The sequence below is a fragment of the Strix uralensis genome, chromosome 4, assembly GCF_047716275.1.
Source record: "Strix uralensis isolate ZFMK-TIS-50842 chromosome 4, bStrUra1, whole genome shotgun sequence".
NCBI lineage: Eukaryota > Metazoa > Chordata > Aves > Strigiformes > Strigidae > Strix > Strix uralensis.
In genome coordinates, this window is record NC_133975.1 from 45,959,016 (window position 1) to 45,982,060 (window position 23,045).

A 23,045-nucleotide genomic window follows, 5' to 3' on the forward strand; every position below is an offset into this window, starting at 1 on the left:
CAGTTAACCAGCACAGCTGCTACTGTTCTTTGCTAACACAGGTAACTGGAATATTACATTTGAAACTGAAACTGATTTTGCTCTAAAATATCATATCTCATGATCAAGTAAGGTATTTTTGAAAACCATTTTTTCCATTGTGTTGTGTAGTTATAACTGCTTCTATAGTTTTGAGGAAAATTTGACCCATGTTCTTCCTAATTTATTGCTTTAGAGATTTATCAGTTATATTAAATGCTATTATTAAACATCTGCACTTTTTTTTCCTTAACATATATGTAGAACTTTCTTTCACAGTTAAGGGTCTCTTTAATTTGCAGATGTTAGTATAATTCAGTCACTGAAAAATTCTCTACCCTTGCTGTACGTTGTCTTGGCATTTGTACTCCGACCAGGTAAAATTTGGAGGGAGAACATGGCTCCTTCTCCATAGACCAGCTGAGCCTGTATAGCTTCAGGACTGTGCAGAGCTTCATAAAATGTATGGTGGGGCAGAATATTTTAGTATGGTTTGTGATTAGAATTCCCCTAAGGAGGAATACCCAGAAGGCAACCTATAATGTTGCCTTTTTCTCATTCAGTATTTGTTTTTAGAGACTGGAAGCCTATTTACTTTAAAATGAAAGCTTTAAAAGGAGAATTTCCATCTCAGGCCTTCAGCTGACTCTGGATCCTGTCATTATGTCAAATTCTCAGAACTCTCAAATCCTGCTAATAGATAGTGAAGCTGTTTTGTATCAGTAAAAATCTGAAAATGAGATTTAAGTAGTGACTGATCTATATATAAGAATAGAAATGGCAGATACGGGTATAACTTTTCTATAAATTAACAAGAATTGTATCCATTTTGTGGGTTCAATATTTTGAAATCTTACATCACCTCCCTTCATTTATCTGTGAAGAGGAGGTGCATGGAATTAAAACTGTCAGCTTTGCCACAGTTACACAATCTGCTGTGAGAGGATAGACAGACCCAAAATTGCTGTGTGGCCCATATTAGTAAACAGGGTGAAAGTCCTTGTTTTAAAGTGTTAGATGTTTTCTTGTGTTCAGTGTCATGTTTACCTAAGTAAACCAAACCACCTATTTTAGATTCTTTATATAAAATAAAAATAGTAACTATGAATATACTTGTTCAGGAAACAGTATGTGTGTTAGTTATTACAAAGACAAGCTTCCATAATCTCAGCACTGTGCTCAGTGATCCCTGAAATGATCCCAAAAGAAGCCATTAACTAGGCAATACAACCATAAGTAAATTTTAACGTTATCAAAAAAATATTTTATTCAGATTGGGAGAGTAATAAAAAATTTATGAAAGCTTTCCACTTTTTATTGGCATAATACAGAGCTGGAATATATTTTTAACATCTAAAAATTGTGGAAAGAATTGTTATATGGTATTTTCATCCACAAATGGTCTTTCAAGTCAGCTGTTGTTATTTAGTAAGAGTATAGCTTGATTTTTGCTAATATCTATTTTTATCCTAAAAACTTAGGATAAGGAAAGTCAAAGAGACTTTTGCTGTTTAAATAAAACCCAAACCAGAACAAAAAAAGTACTGTTACAGGGAAGAAATATGATTGCAGAATCATTAAAACTATTCAAATTGTAATTTAATTCCATGTTTACTTTAGCTCTGTTTGGTGTATACACTGACAGATGTCAGAATCAATCAGCAAAATTAAGTTAATGCTGAAATAACATTTAAAAGTGTTCTCTTTGGTTCAAATGTAAAAGATGGCCCTCATATAACTTTATTTTGGCATTTTAATAGTAATGATTGACACACATATGGTACTCTTTATATAGACATCTTGGTATGTCTGACACTTGTCTTGAGTTATGGTTAGGAGACAGTCATTGGAGTTCGAAGGCAGCTGCATTAAATTAGAAACAAAACACTATCCAGCAGTCATAGAGAGAAAGCAAAAAAATTATAATAATAAATTGGAATTAGAATTAGGACAAATAAAACCAATTCACTTCATTCTACTTTAGTCAAGCAAAGTGATGACGTGAAAAACATAGGAGATGTGTATCTTCAAAACTTGTCTCAATATAGGGTCATATATAAATTACCATAAGTAAAATGAAGCATATCAATGTCAAATTCAACCAGGTTGCCTTTTTTAATATTTTCTCTTTAAATTTCAGCTGAAACTCATCTACTGTATGAACTACTACTATGAAATAAACCATAGTAATTTTTGCACAGTGTAGACATAACTTACTGAAAAGTATTTTGATGGAACTTGAGTTGTTGAGCACTACTGCACACTTAGCACACAAAATACAATTGTATAAAAAGCGTCTTGACTCTTCAGGACAGTTGAGTGTGTGTCATGGTTTGGGCTCAGAGGGCAACTAAGCACCACACAGCTGTTCACTCACCCCTTCCCCCCAGCATTGCTAAGGAGAAAAATGAATTAAAAGGCTCAGGAATCAAGATAAGGACAGGGAGGGGTCACTCACCCATCAACTGTCACAGGCAAAAAACAGGCTCGTTAGGGGAAGACAAATGCTGTCACTTTAATTGAAAACACAAACGATAATGACACATAACAGACAGAATGGGACAGTGAGAAGCATTACCATATCTTAAAAACACCTTCCCCCACCCCTCCCTTTTTCTCAGGCTCAGTTTTGTTCCTGCTATTTCTACCTTCTCCCCCAGCAGCACAGGGGCAAAGGCTGGGTATGCATTAAGTCTGCTGCTTCTTCCTCCAAGGTTGGGGGAAGCGCTCTTAGCATTCTTCCCCCTGCTCCATGTGGCGTCCCTCTCACGGGCAAACAGCCCTCCATGAACTTTCTCTGCCATGAGTCCTCCCCACGGGATTCGTTCTTCTTAAGATGCTCTGGCATGGGTCACCTCCATGTGTTGCAGTCCTCCCAGTGCCAAACTAGAACAGCGGGGGCTGCTTCTTCCCACAGAGTCTCTGGGGTCCTCCACAGGCTGCAGGTGGGTCTCTGCAGTGACCTCCATGGTGGCGGGGGGGGCGGCCCTGCCATCTCACCACGGGATACAGGGGGACTCCCTAGTCTAGCGCACCTCTCCCCCTTCCTCTTTCTTCCTTCCACTAACCTCAGTGTTCACATAGATGTTCTTTTTGTAACTCTTCCTCACAAAATCCCTCCTCCCTCTCAGGATTCCCTTCTTAAATATATTATCGCAGAGTGCAGCCACCATCGCTAATTGGCCTGCCTTGGTGCAAAGGCGTGTCCGACTTGGAGCCAGAGGAGCTCTTGAGAACCTTCTCACAGGGGGCCACCGCTGTAACCCTCCTTCCCCACTACTGAAAACCCCCACCACACACACAAACCCAGCACAGTGTAGTAGGATTTTCAGTACTCCCTTTATGACATAGGGACTCAACTATTGAGGGTTACATAAACAAGAGTAAAGTGAAGGAGTGACAATACACTCTAGTAGTTCTTAGAACAAATTGTTTCTTAGGTTTGGAAAATAAACTAGAAGTAATGATTTCTAATCTGAGTGGCATTACCTCAGAAAAAATGATACCAAACCTAAGAAAGCCCTACTGATTCTGAGAAGTGAGATGATGGGTGGAGAAATGTGAAAATTCTGTAACTCTCATGAAAACTTGTATCATACCATTTCTGGCAAAAAAATAAAGGCCACTGAGTTAGTATTACATGACACCAAATTTCAGCAATTTTCTGTCCTAACTTTCCAACTACTGACTCTTTCCATACAAAAACAATGAAGCTTAGAATTTGAATATGTATTTTCAGTTGTTGCATATGTGCATCTGCTTCGTGTTTTTATACGTGTGTGTATATATACTTCCTCTCTTGGACTGGAAAATCTGTGCCCTTTATATGTTTTATTTTAAGATTGCTACAAATACTTTTTCAAAAATCCATTTGCATGTAATTCTTGCTAGACTTTTAAATTGTGATATGGATACAGTCTTAGGTTAGAAATATGGTGTGATAAAATGCTGGGAATTTAAAGTTTGGGCTTTAACCTTACGTTATTCTACAGATATAAAATTATGAAGTTTCAGTTAGATTTCAGCTTTACTTGCTTTTTTTTTTTTTTTTTTTTTTTTTTTCCTGTTGGTTGTTGTGGGGATTTTTGAGTTTTGTTTTTCCTTTTTTTAAAAAAGAACGAAACCCATTGTTTTCAAAGTAAGCTATGTCTAATTATACCATTTCTTCCCTAAGTCATGTTAGTGATAACCAGTAGACATTTGTTTTTGAAGTATGTTAAGAATTGTATCTAGAGAAACAGAATCAATATAAAACCAAATAGAAATGAAACTACTTTTTAAATATGTGAATAAGGACATTTTCTGCTGAAGGTTAAGTGCTGAACAAAACACTTAAACAAAAGAAAAACTTCAGTTGTAAGAAAAGTTATGAATTTCATTGCAATTGGTGAAAAGCTGAAGAGTCCCTTTTTTTTTTTCTTTTTAATGTCTTTCTGCATCAAACCACAGATGAAGAATAAAGATATAAGGTGTACATAGAGAGACAGTAACATCTTTGAAACAACTACTAGGTCAGCAGGCTTTTTGTAGTTATATAGAGAAATCTCTGACTAAAACATTTATTTCTTTATAGTGAAGCTTGAAAATTATTGATCTACTCTCTCTAGGTAGCCTTTTCTGTAACTGTGAAAGTAAAACAATGATCCAAATTCTTTTTAGGGATGACTGGTCAAAATACATTTGTGTATAATCCCACATTTTTGCAAGATATACACACTGCATCTCTAAAATTAAGTGAGAGTGAGTTTATGTAGGCCTAGCTTTTCTCTTGCACTGATTTACCCAACTCTAACTTCAAAGATTAGTATGAGCAAAAATTCGGATATAAGTGTGTGTGATGCCAAATTATTGCTGAAAGAATATGGAGTTTTTAATACAAAACCTCCACAGTGGGTATTAGAACTGTATGATTGTCACAGCACTTTACATGATGGATGAGGTGAAGGTAATAATATTGCAAGACCTGTGATAAGATGTGTCATTATAAAATGTTAACGGCCATGTTTACAATATTTAAGCCCTTCATGCATAGCTAAGAGAGATACTGGTATCTGTCTTCACAGTACAATGCTGTCTTTTTGTACATCGCCTTTCTGAAACATTGAATTAGTTAAGCACGTAGAAATTTGAAGTAGAGTAGACGACCTGTTAACATTAAAATAAATGGGGCTGCACACAGGTCTCAGCAAGGTTTCTGATTTCACTAAAATCCTTTTCACATCACCTTCCCAACCATAATTGATCAGTTTTCAAAATTTGTTTAAACATCAAAATACAATTTCAAGCCTACACTAAATACAGTAGAGAAACACTTAACCTCAAAGTGATATGAAGTTGTTAAGATTTAGCAGCCTGATCACATACTTATGCTGGTGCCAGACCAGAATGGTTAGGTTACATTCTGCATGCTCTTTTACTTGAGTTTCAATTTATAAATCTTGTTTTCCTCCTTCTATTGCCCACTAGCATATTCCCTTGTGTCTCTGTGGAAAGGATGGAGAAAGCAGAGAACAAGTACAGAACTGCTGCTCGACCTGGGAAGCACTATTTATGTCTCTTCCTCAGGCCAGCTAAAATCAAGTTTCATCACGTATGCTTACTGACCTTGGTCCATGGTAGCTCAGATTTCTCTGAATTGCTTTAGCTTATACTGTAATCATGTCTCAAAGATGAATAGCCCTGTAGAATATGATTTTTTTTTTTTTTTTTTTGCCTCCTGGTTTAAAAAGAACCTCACAGAACCACAACGAAAACCACATAAAACCCTTTGTATTGACCTGACAGTGTGGAGGGTCTCAGGATTTGCCTGGTCTTGCTTTGGCCTGAGATGATTTTACTGATTCCAAAAATTCCCTAGTGGTCAGGTGACTATTGCCTACCCTCTTTACCTTAAGCTCTCTCAGTCATATATGGCTAATTTATGCTTAACAAATAATAGCCTTTTATTTCAACTGAGGTTGTGGGAAGATTTGTCCATTTCCTTACTTAATGTAACCAAAAAAAGCAGGTTCTGATAGTGAAACTTATAAAACTAACCCAAGCAGATGCCAAGACTGAGGAGGAAGAACCTCTCACCATACCTTCATATTCCTCCTGATGATGACCTCAGGATGCTCTTGACTCCTTATGGCCTCTTCCCCCTGCTCTTCCTGAGGAAAAACTGAAACCTTAGTACCCAGAGAAAAACTGCAAGGGTAAGCATGAGATAGATATTTCAAGAGGATACTAGTAAGGTTTCTGGTGTAGTTTTGTCTGTGTTGTTGAGGCTTTCCCAAATTAAATAAATTGGGCTAATAGACTGCTTAAAATATTCATTAGAATAACAATAAATTTTTTTGTACCATATCTATATACACACGCACATAAAATTAATTGTCTTTCCTATAGCAAGAGGCTTAATGTAACAACTTCTGTAATAATCATCAAAAGCCAACTATACTAAAGGTAAAACAAAGGAAGTGGTGGGAATATGCGATGGAGGGGGAGAAATAGAAATGGAGCAACAGAACTGTCCTTTTTAACTGTAGTGCTGTTGTAGTTAGGCTTAACCCAGTCTTGAGACCTCACCATCATAAACCTGTAAATACTCTGCACCTCTGGGAAGGCTTTGGGAAAAGGAAGATTGTGACTTAATATAAGTCATGTTTCATCTATTTTTTCAGTAACATTTTTAAATAAGAGAGCCCTCTGACACATGCTTCCCAAGAAACAAAAGCAGAACTCTACATAGATTCATGGCTAAGCTTACATCCCATAAGTATTTCTCTGGTATATTTGGAATACTTTTTAATCTATCTTTTTTTTTTTTTTTTTTTTAATGTACGTCTATAGCATTTCATAGCTTTCATAGTATCACTCTAGATACTGCAAGTCAAAATTGTCTAAGTCCTGTGGGAAGAAGACTAACATCAATGGCTGGGTTAATTCCAATAGAGGGGAAAATACTGCATTAAACTCCTGTCTGAACTTTCATTTTTAGCAGTTCCTTCCTTTGAAGCACACTGCTTTTCAATTTTTCTCTCTCAGTTCTCCTTTTAATAAGATAGGAAGGACAAGGAAGTCCAGATTATCTTATTAATGTTGTATATGAATTTTTACTTACAAAATTGAAGGTTTTTTTTTTTTTTTTTCAATATATGGGATAAATAGAAAAACTGATCTGAAAGCTTGAGCTGGATACAAGAAAACAAAAATACATGGAATAAGTAATCTCTTCACATGTTGGGAAGAGAAGAATAACATACCTGATATAATCTGTTTGGAAAATTGGGAACATTTGTTAAATTTTTTTCACTTCTTTTTTTATGGTAGAACACCCTGAGGTAAGCATCAGAGACATCAGGAAATTTTGAGAAGTGACATCACTGATTGAAATTCGTGTGGATTTCAGTTGTTTGAAGGCAGGGTCAATCCTGTAGAAAATTCTTGCATTTGCCAGTTACGTACTAACGCTCCTTACGGTGTTTGTGATGCTAACATGCAGTCCAAATAACCCATACATTTAGTGTTTTCTCAGCTGTGAAAATGATGTTTTGATAATCATTGTCAATCTGCTATAGCCTTCAAATGTCATCCTGAAGGTAAAAATTTTATAGAATAGAATAGACTGGTTTGGTTTGGAAGGGACCTTAAAGATCATCTAGTTCCAACCTCCCTGCCATGGGCAGGGACACCTTCCACTAGACCAGGTTGCTCAAAGCCCCGTCCAACCTGGCCTTGAACACTGCCAGGGAGGGGGCAGCCACAGCTTCTCTGGGCAACCTGTTCCAGTGTCTCACCACACTTACAGTAAAGAATTTCTTCCTTAAATCTAATCTAAATCTACCCTCTTTCAGTTTAAAGCCATTATCCCTCATCCTGTCACTACACTTCCTGATAAAGTGTCCCTTCCCATCTTTCCTGTAGGCCCCCTTTAAGTACTGGAAGGCTGCTATAAGGTCTCTCCGGAGCCTTCTCTTCTCTTCTCCAGACTGAACAACCCCAACTCTCTTGTCCTGTCCTCATGGGGGAGGTGCTCTAGCCCCCTGGTCATCTTTGTGGCCTCCTCTGGACCTGTTTGAGCAGATCCATGTCTTTCTCCTCATGTTGGGGGCCTCAGAGCTGGACACAGTACTGCAGGTGGGGTCTCAGAAGAGCAGAATAGAGGGGGATAATCACCTCCCTCAGCCTCCTGGTCACACTTCTCTTGATGCAGACCAGGATATGGTTTGCTTTTCTGGGCTGTGAGCACACATTGCTGGCTCATAGTCATTTTTCCATCCACTAACACCCCCAAGTCCTTCTCCACAGGGCTGCTCTCAATCCACTCATTGCCCAGCCTGTATTTGTGCTTGGGATTGCCCTGACCCATGTGCAGGACCTTGCACTTGGCCTTGTTGAACTTCATGAGGTTTGCACAGGCCCACCTTTCAAGCCTACCCTAGTCCCTCAGATGGCATCCCTTCCCTCCAGTGTGACCTATTCTGTCAAGAGATCTGTGATATGTTAACTCTGCAATAACAAGTAGAAGTCTCCCCTCACCTCTACCTGAAATGACGATTTTAGTGATTTTCCTCATTTGCTAGTTGCTTTTTCGATTACTCTTTCTCACTCTATGTAACATTTGTTCTAACTAGTCCTGAAAAAAAGAAAAAATTGAGATAGTATTACCTATTTTCCTATTTTAATGCAAATTTGAGTCTGCTTGTAATGGTATTTAACCTAAGTGGCATATCTTTAAGGAAAATATGAATAATTTATCTGAACTATTCATTGTTTAAGCACTGAAAAGCTGTTTATATATGCCTCCATATAAGACCGGACACTACACTTATGCAGATATGTGAAATTAAGTGAAATTATGACTTCTGTCTTATGATTTAGAGTTTTGAAAGATCAGAATTGTTAAGAGCATTTTAACTGATAATATCTGAGGAAAGGACAGCATTATTCCTTGTTTACAAAGTGGAACTAGGGCTTTGCAAACCTATCTTCAATTCTATTTTATATACCAGCTATATCAATCACTTAGAAGTATTTGCCAGTGACAGATATAACTTCAAAATTTCAAATTTGTGTGCATGTCTCTAGATAGTAGGGTGTTTATGTATGTGGGAGGTATTTTTATATGTATATTGCAATAAATAGACAACACTGCCTTGAAAGTTCTTAATGATTCTTGTAGCTGCTTAGATCTATTTACACAGAACTGAAAAATTGATGTCCTTAACACCCCAGTATCTAACTTTGACAGTAATGCTGAATTTAGATTTAGATAATCGTATATGTCATTGGAAAGTAGATGCTACAAAATAAGACATAAAGCTGCCCATGTGCTGATTGAGTGCTGTACAAATTAGCTAAAAAACACCCCAAAAAACACAAGCTAAACCCAAAGAGATTCAAAATGTCATGGGTTTGTTTTGTTGTTTTTGTGTTATTTAGGCATTCTGAATATGTAAAGCTTCAGGGCCAAGATTTGCAGCCCTTAAATCTCATGTTTTTAAAAAATGGTAGAAAATTCTCACCTTTTATTGAAAAAATAGCTGCAGCAGGGAAAAATTTTGATGTTAATCCCTATTTATTAGGGATTTTTTTATTGAAAAATACTAGTTTTGAGTGTAAAGCTCTCCTCTTCACCTCTTCAACCTCTGGGCCATAGATTAGAAGTTAGGTCTATGTACAGATGAAATTGCTTCTCTTCAAGTGCAGTTCCAGAGCTTCAGTGAGGAGAGCAGAGAATAAGGGTCAAAACTGTTGAACTCTAGATTTGGAAAATAAGAGTTTGATATTGGAAAATAAGGTATTGCAAAATGATATCTGATCTGAAGTTTCTTTCAGATAAACCTAAGCAATTTTGGCGGCTTAAAATGTTTCTTTGTCTGTTAGGGCTACAAGTAAAATTACAACTTTCATGCTTCATCTATAGAGACTGAATCTTGAAAAATAGCTGAATGGATGAAGACCTTCAAGTTGTCTCTTGTGTTATGTTTGAAATTGAATTCATATCAGACCAAACTGTAATGACTTCTTCATCCTGTGTATGGGGGTGTATATGTGAATGTGTATGTGCAGATCTGTATTAGTTTATATATATGTGTGTGTGTGTATATATATGTGTGTTATCTTGGATTAATTTCTCATTTCTGCTTCATGGAGTATAATTTGTAATTTTGCAGTGAATCGTTTTGGCTAATTAGATTATTCTGAATATTTTCAAAATACGTGTAGAAGATTAACAGTAGGCTTGCTGTTTATTGGATCTATTCTAATTCCAAAAATCTGTGGTTTTTTTTTTTTTTTATCAGTTTTGGAATTCTTATAACTGTTCATATGTCTTATGGTCCACTGAAAAGTAGTTGCAAATTCTGGGAGATCCAAGGTTATTTTAATTTTGAAGGAAAAATGGTTTTGTGGAAATCATTTGTGCTATATAAATAAAACTCAGCTCAAAATCATAAAATATCTCAGAATCCAATTGTATCTCAGCAGCTGATGACTTTTGTGGAGATAGATGCTGCATGAATATTAATGATTCAATAGCTCTTTGACATAAGAGTTCTTCCTGCTATGTAGATGGAGATGCTAAGACAAGGAAAGGTTAAAATGCCTGTATTAACCATGAAATTGGTGAAAAGTGAGAACAGAAATCAAATGGTTTGCCTTTATTGCATTTTTTAATTTATATGTTCTTTCTTTCCTTCTCTATGTATACTAGTATTTTTCTAAAAACTATGTAATACAAAAATCTGATAACTGAACTTGGTTTTAAGGAGTGACTCCTAAGGTATTAGTTTAGCTGATTCTTTCCTATTTTTCTACATGTGATAAGAATAATTGTGGATTCACTTGCCAAGTTTTCATAAATAACATTAGTTTTGATATATATCTTTCTCTTGCAAATTAAGTAAGAATTAAATTGTCAAATACAGCTTTTTTCTGTATTATGGGCAAATATAATCTATTCAATACTGTCTAGGAGGACAATAGCACTCAGAATCTAACTTTCAGCTGTTTCCTAGGTAACAGAGATACAGGTGCAAAACTGTTGTACCATATGGAAGGAAACAGCCAAGTGTTTTCACTTTCCTGGTTTTGAGTTTGAATTAAGTAAACCCTAGGACTATCACTACTTCAGAAGTTACAAGTTATGGGACCAGAGAATTGCACTTTGATTCCGGTGTGTTTGTTTTGTCACTTTTAGTTTTCTGCACACCTCCTAGGTTTGCACAGATTATGTCAGAAAACTGTGAAATAATTCATAGCAGAGGTTTTTAGTTTGTTGTTGGTGGTTTTTTTGGGGTTTTTTTTGACAAAATCTGCTGTGTAGTAGAATTGATCCTTTCCATGAATGAAACAAACAAAAAACCCAAGAAAACACAGTATTTGCTGTTATTGCTTTCTAGTAGTTTTTCAGAAGTTAAATTTGTGTAGGAAACCTAGTTCACAAATGGAAAAAAAAAAAAAAAGAAGTAATAGAAAACTGAATTAAGTTAGTAATTATGCACAACGTGTAGGTTACTCTCTCATGTATGTAGATAATGATATAGAATTTAGTAGGCCTTCTTGGAAGTAATATAATTGTAGTATATTCCCAGTAGTTTGTCTTTCACAGTTATGTTGAACATAAATTACTTTTCCTCACTATAAAGGTTGTCATACTTAATCCCCATTTACCATTTGTGTGTCGTTGAGACAACTATTTCACAAGTAATGCTTACTAAATTAGAACATAAATAAAGCAACTCTTAAGTTTTTCTCTGTGCTGCTACTCCAGCCTGGGGGAGGTCTCCTGTAAACAGAGCCTCATTCTTGTAATTTAAACATCTGCTTCACATTTCCTTGAATATTACAGTAAAAAGCAGTCATGACAATGAGATAAGAGGGTGATTTGTTAATGAAACCGTTCATTGTGTTGACTAACAGTGTCTCATTGTTTACCCATGATCCTCTTATCTGTCAGTTGCATCCATTGATCATGTTTGTCCTTATGTCCAAATCTATGGGGTTGTTGTTGTAAAGACTACTTTGAATTAAGTATGAAATGAATATGTTTTAATGTAGTACAGTTGTGGTAAATCAGGTTTACGCAGCTGTAATTAGCTTAATCATAAACTGAAGGTTCATCTGACACCAGCCTAAAATCTATTGTTAGAATGCATAGTAAGGTTTAAAAGGTGGGTGTTAGATCATGGTATAATAATTCTATTACAACAGATTACTTTGCAGAACATAATGAGAGCTAAAGCGGTAATAGGAAAAAAATGGATATGTAGACTTTGGGGTAGAATTGCTATACAGTGTTTAGTCTGTTTTTGAAGAGTGTAAGTTACCTGCACTTATGTAAGTATATGTACTGTAAGTAGCAGACAATACTTTTCTCTTTATTCTCTTGGGTTTTTGCTGCAATTAAAGAAAAAAAAATCACTTCTCACCAATTTCATAAACAACTAGTGTTTGCAAGTGATAGCTACTTAAATGCTTACTTGTGTTTATAATAGCTAAGCATATCACCTAGTTTTTATTGCAAACCTTAAAGTTTGATATTCTCAATCGGTATGATAAGGCAGGGGAACAGGAAGGGTAACTAACAGTTCATCATGTGCAGCATGTACCCTGTGTCTATCCAGACCCCTGAATGTTGGTGCCCCTCCCAAGATTAATCAAAGGAATATGTTTGTTTTACACTGTGTGGGAAGGAAAATTAGTTCAGGTTATTTTTGTGTTACTAATTATGATCTGTCATGAACAATATCAAAAAACCATCAAATTCTAGGGCAACGGATACCAAAGCATGCATTTGTAATGTCTTGGGGTTTTTTGGTAAGGTCGTTTTAAGATACTTTAGGGTACTACCAATGCGCTTAAATGCCTGAGTATTGTTCTCCCCACCCGTATAAGCAAACCATGTGCTCATGTGCAGTGACCTTGACATCTTTTCCAGATAAAGGGACAGGGCAATGCTACTTCCATGTTACAGAGCACTGTGGCACAGTGTGGTTGCAGGGAGTATGAAGCCACTGTTGATAAAGCTGTCTTTTATATGGGTCAGACTAACCTATTTAGGTAAGTGAGAAACAAAATAGCATCTGTTTTAAACCATAAATGATGGCCAACAGAGATTTCTTCTGAAAGGTGTTAGCAGTATTTTTATTATGAGGACTACCTTTCAAACAAGTTAGAGAAGCACTAAAAGAATCATGCTGAGCTCTAGCAAACAAAAAACACATGCTAGAAGCCAATGGACTATCATGGCTGGGACTGTAATTCAGTCAGGTTGACCTGTACAGTGAGCAGGTACACACGAAAAGCAAATTACAGCTATTACCTTACAGACATGCTACAGACAACCCCATAGAGAAGATAGGCTTTAACGCCATTGTTGAATATAAAATAATAATCTGCTGAAGATGGGTTGTAGAGACACAAAATTGTTCTGTGAACCGTATTCACCTTATTTGCAGCTGGTTTTCAAGACTGCCATTGTGATTAATGTTTCTGTATATATAAAAAAAGCTACATTTTAGAGATTAAATAACATCATTTTTCCTTAATTCTATTTCATTAATATTAAAGAGACATTAATATTTTCTGTTAGTAACTAATACAACATATTGATAAGCTTGAGCTACTTTTTGGGTTAAAAATATTTCCAAAGGACATCACAGGAACAGGAAAAATAAAAATGAAAAGTTATCTTAGTGTAGAACACCTATAACAGATATTTAGCAACCTGTTCTCAGGAAACTATTTTCTCTTGTTGATGAGGTAATATAAGCTATATATACACTAATGGACTGTACTTTAAGATATTTTGTTGACACTGATGTTGTGGTAGCTTTACTAGGTGAAGAGCATGACTAAATGTTTAACAGCCTTCTAAATTTATGAATGAAGTTTTTCTACAGGAAGTAGTTGAACTTGCAGGAATAACAATCTCTCAGATAACTTTCTATTAGGCAGCATTTATGTTGTATATTAAAAAGGATATTACAAATGTTTTTCCCTTTGTAAAAATGTAAAAATAATTTATAAACGTGTAATATATTAAGTGCTCTTATATGACTGTTATGCTGGTTTCAGAAGTTTGTGCTATGCAATGGGAAGTGTACAAAAAAAGAAATGCTGTAGAAAATGTGTTGTTTGAATTGTTTCTTCTCTCTCTGAATAGGTATTTTGAGAGAATACATTAGTTCATCATTCCTTAACTTTATATATAAAGGGAATGTCTGAAGTGCATGAAAATGTCTTTATTTGGACTGTGATTGAACTTCCCTGAAAACTTTTTTCCATAAACTCTGTTTTGAGTTAAAAGCATGCAGAGCAACTAATTACTACAATGCTGCTCATGATCACATAAATTTTATTTTTTCCTCTAAATTTACACTACTTTGTATAATCTCTTATGTGGAAATCTGTGTGTAACACATGCAAAAGTTGTCCATATTTAATAAATAAAGAATATTTAATATTCTGATTAATATTTACATAATTATTGTCTTTGTAAGGGTGAGGACATATATTCAATTCTTGATCGATTGTTAAAGTGAGAGACATTGTCCCATGCCTTAAGGAAAAAAAAATTGTCAGTGTGACTTTTTTGTTCATTTTCTGTTTCTTTTTCTAACTCAGTCATGTAGTAGCTCATCAAAAATGCTGTGACAAATCCAGGATTTAACAGATATTATTAAGAAATAAACTGCTTTACTTATGTTGTATGTCTCTAAGGTAGAAATATCTCTCTTCAGTTTTAGAATTGCAGAATGAGAACTGTTTGATCAAAAATAATTTACAGGGGATAAAATCTGGATGTGGTAACTAGGTCTGAGCTGTACACTATCTCAGAAATAGGAGTTGTTTTCCTCCCTCCCGCCAGGAGTATAGGTAAAATGGTGTTAAGACTTCAGCTGCATGAGAATAAAACCAAACTGTGTCTCTCTGAGGATACCACAGCCAGAAAAGTTATCCAGGGGACTTGTTTTCCTGGCCCAGTCTTCTGGAGTTTACCCAAATGAATTAGAGTATGTTAAAGTAAAGTGCTTTCTTCCCTTCCTACCACCTGGAGCCTGCAGCCACGCAGATGGAAAGGTTTGCTCACTGCAGCTCCAGAATAGCTAAGGAATAAATGTGTTTCCCTACTGAGTATTTCTGCGTTAGACCCCTGAAAAGCAGTCACATAGAACTCAACTCTTACAAATTGTATGTCATCAATCTCCATGCCTCTGGCAAGTAAGGACAAATATGCAAATGATACATGTAGATTAGGCTGTCAGTTAAACATAGCTTGGTTTTGCTTATTTCTGTTACTTCAGTTGGAATTTTCAGATAGCTATATAACAGGCAGTGGCTTTTAGAAAAAAACTCCTGGAGTGGTTTTGATTACTAAAAACATTTTGTCTACTTCCACAATTTAACTGCTATCAGAGTCCTTCTCTTCTAGATCTGAGTCTTGCTAGGATAGTGAGAAGCATGTAAGAACTTTTGCTCTCTCTACCTTATGAAATGGCGATGGAGGTGTACATAGTGGTACAGTCACCATAATAATGCATGAACCCTTAAATACACCAAAATAATAAACTCCAGTCTCATACACGTAAATTAGACAATTCTTAAGTGGGATCCACTTACAATACAAACCACTGCTTTACCAGTTTCTGTGAGGTAAATAATTGTTCCTCATTAATACTTGCATCTTCATCAGAGTATCTAAAAGGAAGACTGGAACATAGCTTTCTTTGCTAATCAGTGTATTTCTCTAGCCTTGAATTTATTTCTTGAAGTTAACTTAAGTAGTAGCTAACTGTAAATGTATGTTTGCAACAAATAGATGGTGTTTTGCTGGTCCAAATTTAAATATCTCATCGTATCGAAAACCTTTTGAGATAGTAAAGTTATCTTAATAAAAACAAACCCTTCCAAACTGTTTCTTTGTTCAATTTAAACTACATAACTAATAGTAGAGAATACCAGACATAGATGATATTGTGTTTTGGTTTAGAATAAGTAGAGACAGTAATCACTGTATGTAGGATATTTGCTGTAACAATTTCCACTTTATAGAAGACTTGATAATGAAAAGAATAAACTAGATCTTGCCAAAGATATCATTTCACTTCCTCTGGCAATCCCACCTTCTCTTGTTCAAATGAGTTTGGTATGTCCAGTAATGGAAAGGTAGAGCTAGCTTATGAGCACTCAAATGTAATTTCTACTTTCAGAAGTCAAATCTTGTTACGAAATATATTCTTTATAATGTATAATTTCCTATCATATTTACAGGTTTTGCTACATCTATTATATTTCAGTATTCACTTCATGAAAGTTTATATGAAATGCAATACCAAAGGTAACTTTCCAGAATGATCTAAATGAAAAAAGTACAGGCTTGGAAACTTTCCTTAGTTTCCATGGACAGAAAACTTTTTTCTACAGAAAGTGTCTAGAAGTGTAGTAATTTTTTGGCTTTAATCTGAAGACCAGACAAGGAAATGGTATGGAACAAACTACTACAGAACAAATTCCTTACCTCATAAAGTAACTCTGTTGGTATTGTTATAAGAAGTTAATACTCTCTACTTTTCCAATTTTTTTAAAAAAATTACTTTTAAACTCTGAATAAGAAATCAAATCCAAAATAATCTTGTGTATTTTCTTTTCAGGGGATAAATGCAAACCTACTGAATACACTGAAGTAAAAAATATGTTACTGGATCTACAAAATCAGAGATATATTGCGCAATCAAAAGATAAAACTGTTGATGAGAAAATGACTTTAAAGAAACTTCTTGTAGATCAGATGTTTAATTATTTTGATTCAGACAACAATGGACTTGTGGACACTAATGAATTATCTCAGGTAAGCTTTAGATTTTGTTTCCATTAGCATAGCAGCTATTCAGTTGTCTTTGTCAGGACTTACATGATGCTTTCACTTTAGAAAATATATGTGAGTCTCTGAGGTAGAAAACTTAATTCAAGACTTATGAAAAAGCTGTATTATTCAGAAATTCTGCAGTGATTATTCAGAAATTTGAATACAGTGCTTTGGGATATACCTTAGGAGGTTAGAACACTAGAGTTTTCTTTGACCATAGTTGTTTTATTATCTGCAGTATGCTACTGTAAAGTCCACCTGTATAGATGTATTTTCCAAGTTGAAAACAAAATATTTTAAAATCCCTTCTGTAATACTAAACAAGTATTACTGCTTTCTACAAGTTAGGGCTAGAGAACTACAGTAGTAGTCTTGGAAAGAGAGTTCATGGTAGTCTCTAAACAGCAAGCTTTAACTAAGTACAGATCTAACCAAATAATTGTTGCTCTGGTAGGCATGACAGCACTAGCTTTAATCTACCTAGAATGGTTAATTCTATTAAATAGTGTTATGCCAAATGTACTTTGATTTACTAGATACTGTAGAAGTCCATGTTTGAGAAACCTAATCACAACAGAGCTGTATTAATGAGTCTAATACTAGGCAGCCATTAAAAAATTCAAGTAAAGCAAGATTTGTTAGATGCCACTGTTGATCATTATCTTATGTTTTAAGTTGCATTGAAGTGTTAAGAATTATTTACAAGTGAACATATAATACCTAAAGTGTTAGGCTGGAGTTATCACTTCCATACTTCTGAAATTTTAATGGCAATTTCCGGGACCAGACGCTGCATGCAAATATAGGTATCTTTTCAAATAATAATAAATTACCCTTTTCAAAAAAAAAAAAATTGTTGTTTTTCTGTACTTTATAAGATTGGGTTTTCCTGCTGTTTTTTATACACTTTCAGAACTTCAGCTTTCAAGGGAATTTACTACCTGTTTATATTTTACAAATAATACTTTTTATATGAATACATAACTTACATAGGAGTCACAGATAGAGATGTGCAAATTATATTTAATGCTTATAGATATATATCACTAACACTTGAAACAATGTGATAGTGATTAGTGTATTGGTTAGAAGTCTAAAGAAACTGAATTTTAAATCTTTATTTTACCACTTGAAAATAGCTTGACTTTGTTGCCATAGCCCTCACGTAACTACTGGAAAATAGTTGAACACTTTCACCACTGTAGATCCATTATCTAATTATCAGTGAATCATGCTCTTTTCAGTAGAGGAGCAGGACTAAAGTACTAGTGCTGAAGGTCATTATCAAAAATATTTTGCAGAATTTCTAGGTACGTATAAAGAAGCAATTCTTCTCTATTCAGTTGTTACACATATACTTTTCTTCTTGCCTTTGCTTCTTTGTGTCAAACATAGTTTAAAAAAAAATAAAGTCTTTCATTATGGTGTTTTCAAACTTTTTATGCATACTTTTCCCACATGTTTGTTTTTTTTGTTTGTTTTTTTTTTTTTTTTTTACAAAAATGAATTTATAATGGCAACTGTGAAGTAATGCTTTTTCACAAGTATGGAAACAGGTCAAACAGTCTTACAACCCAAATATGGTGCTTTGTGTTTTTGCTAAAATTCATTGCAGAAACATCAAATTATTAAATCTAAAGAGTAATGTAAAAAAAGTTCATTGTTAATGTTGTGTGGTTTATTATTGTATGTTTTGGTAAGAGACACAATGAATTGAACTGTTGCCCAGTTCATTGCCAAAGAGAATCTATACCTGTTTCTTGTGAAGCCTTCTTGATAACAGAAGCTTCAGCTGAGAACCTTTGTCTCTTTCATATGACAAAAGGAAACTCTGAATCACCTTTGTGAAACACAGAATAGTGTGCAGCTTTGCAGTTAAGAACTCAGCTCCTGTATAATGTCAGTATTTGTAAATCTTTGACTTCATCTGATGGAGGAAGATTTTATCCTGCATATTTACTGAAAACAAACCAAGTATGTGACTCAGTTCTCTCTGAAGACTTAGAACAAGATGACAAATTAAAAGAACTCAGAGTAACATCGTCAAATGAAATGCACTATTTTTCAGAGCATTATCTTTGATTGTTGAAAACTTGACACTTTTTTCATCCTCCTGTGGTTTAGCTCAATGAATGTTTTTTTTTTTGTTGTTCTTGTTGAATGTAAAAGCTTGATAAATCAAGATTGTTTTACAAGGTGGGATTAGACTCTTGCTCTCTTCTGCCCTTAGTGTATATGATAGCTATCGGAATTTCTAAAAATTGGAATTGCTGTAATAGAAAAAAAGAAACAAAAAGACCTTGTTTTGAATACATTATCTAGAAAGTATTGAATCATAATGTGAGAGAGGTCCCTGCTACTGAGAGAATGCTGGGCCCATTAACTTCCTTGAGAATGTGATTATTGAGGGGGAAGGGGTGTGGTAGTGATGGAAGAACATTAGAAAGGTCTTTAAACTTCCCCAGGGTTGAATGGGAGTGTATTGGGTTTGCATGGCAAGATTTTGGTAGCAGGGAGACTACAGAGGTGGCTTCTACTAGAAGCTGCTAGAAGCTTCCCCCATGTCCAACAGAGCCAGCCAGCTCCAAGTCGGACCCACCACTGGCCAAGGCCGAACCTGTCAGCAATGGTAGTAGCACCTTTGGAATAATATATCTAAGAAGGGGGAAAAAAACCTTCTGCACAGCAACAGCCAGGAGAGAGGTGTAAGAATATGTGAAAAACAACTCTGCAGATACTAAGGTCATTGAAGAAGGAGGGGGAGGAGGTACTCCAGGCACTAGCACAGACATTCCCCTGCAGCCTGTGGTGAAGGCCATGGTGAGGCAGACTGTCCCCCTGCAGCCCATGGAGGTCCACGGTGGAGCAGATATCCACCTGCAGCCCATGGAGGACCCCACACTGGAGTAGGTGGATGTGCCCAAAGGAGGCTGTGACCCCGTGGGAAGCCCACACTGGAGCAGGCTCCTGGCAGGATCTGTGGACCCATGGAGAGAGGAGCCCATGCTGGAGCAGGTTTGCTGGCAGGACTTGTGACTTGCAGGAGACCCACGCTGGAGCAGCCAGTTCCTGAAGGACTGCACCCCATGGAAGGGAGCCATGCTGGAGCATTTCATGAAGAACTGCAGCCCACGGGAGGGACCCACCTTGGAGAAGTTCATGGAGGAATGTCTCCTGTGGGACGGACCCCATGCTGGATCTGGGGAACAGTGTGAGGACTCCTCCACCTGAGGAGGAAGTAGTGGCAGAAACGTGTGATGAACTGACCACAACCCCCACTCCCCATCCCCCTATACCACTGTTGGGGAGGAGGTAGAGAAAATTTGGAGTAAATTTCAGCCCAAGAAGAAGGGGATGGCTGGGGGTAAAGTGTTTTTAAGATTGGGTTTTATTTCTCATTATCCTACTCTGATTTGATAAGTAATAAATTAATTTTTCCCCAAGTTGAGTCTGTTTTGCCCATGGTGGTAACTGATGAATGATCTCTCCCTGTCCTTATCTCACCCTGTGAGCCTGCCATTATATTTTCTCTTCCCTGTCCAGCTGAGGAGGGGAGTGATAGAGCAGCTTTGGGTAGCACCTGACATCAACCTACCCCAGGGAGACATTGTTGTATTCTTGAAAATGTTCTCGGGATTAGGAGAATTTTTCTCAGCTGTGCTCACAATACAAGCAAAATTTTGAAATCTGCAGACCTGTCATAAATAATAGTTCCTGTCTGCATTTTAAATTTAATCATATTAAGGGAATATGAAAAATAACATATTTGTTGTAGAAAACAAGGACTCCTGAAGTTAATTTATGCTCACATGAATATTGAACTTCAGTTTTTAGTGCATCTTAAATTTTACTTCTCCTCAGTCTTGCTGTGCAATGAGTGCAATCAGGCTCTTGGATTGCATTTTATTATCTTATAGGTGTCCACATAGTCATCCTACCTAATGTAAAATTGAAATAAATCAGTTGGAGATTGGAAATGGTGACAGCAACACTCTAATTTTTATTGATGTATTTTGGATCAGAAGTCATAAGGTTCTTGCATTTGCATCTTGATGCAATAGAAATGAATATTTCTCTCCAGAAAAAGCAAAAATAGTGCTTTTTATATAAAAAGCTATTTCAAATAGTGAGACAATTCTAAACCAAATACTTCAAGTATTATAACAATAAATTAAAAATTGTCAGGCTATTTTTTTCTTTTATTTGAACAATTCTGGCATCTAGGTATAATTTGTTTTTCATGGCTTTGTAAGCTAATACAGAATTGCTGTTAAAAAATAATTATAACTCCATTACACAGTATAAATGTCAGACAAGGTAGTCTGCAATGAAGATAGAAAAGTGGTGGGATTATGTAGCTCCATGCAGGCTAAGTGAATATTTTTTTGCCCATATAAATTCTTCTAACTTGACTGCTTTCACTGCTGAGCCTAACTCATTTCTAGTTTCCAAATCATATGTTGGCAAGTCAGATGTGGCTTGATTTTGAAAGAATTTACTGATAAAGTTAACCTTTTAGACCACTCTGTTTTGAGAATTAGGTACTAATCAGAAAGAATATCTACCCTTCCAAAAGGCTGGGCTATGAAATAGGCAAAAATTTCATCATCTTCATCACCTCTAGTCTAAAATAAATGCAAAATATCTGCAAGATTTCTATCAAAGTGGAGTAGTTCCTTCAAGGGTTTGTTTTGTTTTGAATGATAGAATGGTTTGGGCCGAAAGAGACCTTAAAGATCATCTAGTTCCAACCCCCCTGCCATGGGCAGGGACACCTTCCACTAGACCAGGTTGCTCAAAGCCCCGTCCAACCTGGCCTTGAACACTTCCAGGGAGGGGGCACAGCCACAGCTTCTCTGGGCAACCTGTTCCAGTGTCTCACCACACTTACAGTAAAGAATTTCTTCCTTGTATCTAAACTAAATCTACCCTCTTTCAGTTTAAAGCCATTATCCCTCATCCTGTCACTACACTTCCTGATAAAGTGTCCCTTCCCATCTTTCCTGTAGGCCCCCTTTAAGTACTGGAAGGCCGCTATAAGGTCTCTCCAGAGCCTTCTCTTCTCCAGACTGAACAACCCCAACTCTCTTGGCCTGTCCTCATAGGGGAGGTGCTCTAGCCCCCTGGTCATCTTTGTGGCCTGCTCTGGACCTGGTCTGTGTCTTTCTCCTCATGTTGGGGGCCTCAGAGCTGGACACAGTACTGCAGGTGGGGTCTCACAAGAGCAGAGTAGAAGGGGAGAAACACCTAGCTTGACCTGCTGGCCACATTTCTCTTGATGCAGCCCAGGATGCAGTTGGCTTTCTGGGCTGCAAGCACACGTTGCTGGGTCATAGTCAGTTTTTCATCCACTAATACCCTTAACTTCTCCACTAATTCCATCCACTGATACCCTCAAGTGCTCTCAATCCACTCATTGCCCAGCCTGTATTTGTGCTTGGGATTGCCCTGACCCACGTGCAGGACCTTGCACTTGGCCTTGTTGAACTTCATGAGGTTTGCATGCACCCACATTCTCAAGCCTGTCCAGGTCCCTCTGGATGACATCCTTTTCCTCCAGCGTGTTGACCGCACCACATGGCTTGGTGTTGTCAGCGAACTTGCTGAGGGTGCACTCAATCCCACTGCCTCTGTCACCAACAAAGATGTTAACCAGCGCTGGTCACAACTCTGACCTCTGAGGAACACCACTCGACTCTGCTCTAAACTTGGACATTGAGCTGTTGATTGAGTGGAGAACAGTGATGAGTGGTGTTCCTCAGGGATCAACTTTGGGACCAATGCTGGTTTTTTTTTGTTTTAAAGCACTTTGAAAGAATTTAAATTAATCCAAATAAAGGATAATAATTGGGTTTTCTCGTTAGCTATGAATATTCAGTTGTTAACAGACCCATGTGTTCATTGTCTTTTATCTTATGCAAAAGCAAACTGGAATTTAATGCAAAGTTATAAATGGAATGTCAGCATTTCTATTACTGTAGACTGCTTGATTACTCTATATTGTTGTTGCTGTATAGAAGAGAAAAAACATCAAAAGTGTTATGGAGAGACAGGGGAATATAATGTGCTTTTACCCGTGATGAATGCAGTTACTCCTGTATGGTGGAACTGCCGTTTTATAAGCAGTAAGCCTTTTCTGGTTACCATCAGTGAAAGCTTACATGAGCTTTTGGAA

The 23,045-nt window shown here is 36.5% G+C and overlaps 1 protein-coding gene across 2 annotated transcripts in view; it reads left to right on the forward strand.

Annotated features, from left to right (window-relative positions):
• FSTL5 (follistatin like 5) overlaps nt 1-23,045 on the forward strand; it is a 333,775-nt gene that overhangs the window by 160,147 nt on the left and 150,583 nt on the right. For both annotated transcript variants that reach the window (XM_074866563.1, XM_074866564.1), the window contains exon 5: nt 16,656-16,852. In XM_074866563.1, coding sequence (XP_074722664.1) covers nt 16,656-16,852 — 197 coding nt within the window. The remainder of the gene's footprint in view (nt 1-16,655; nt 16,853-23,045) is intronic.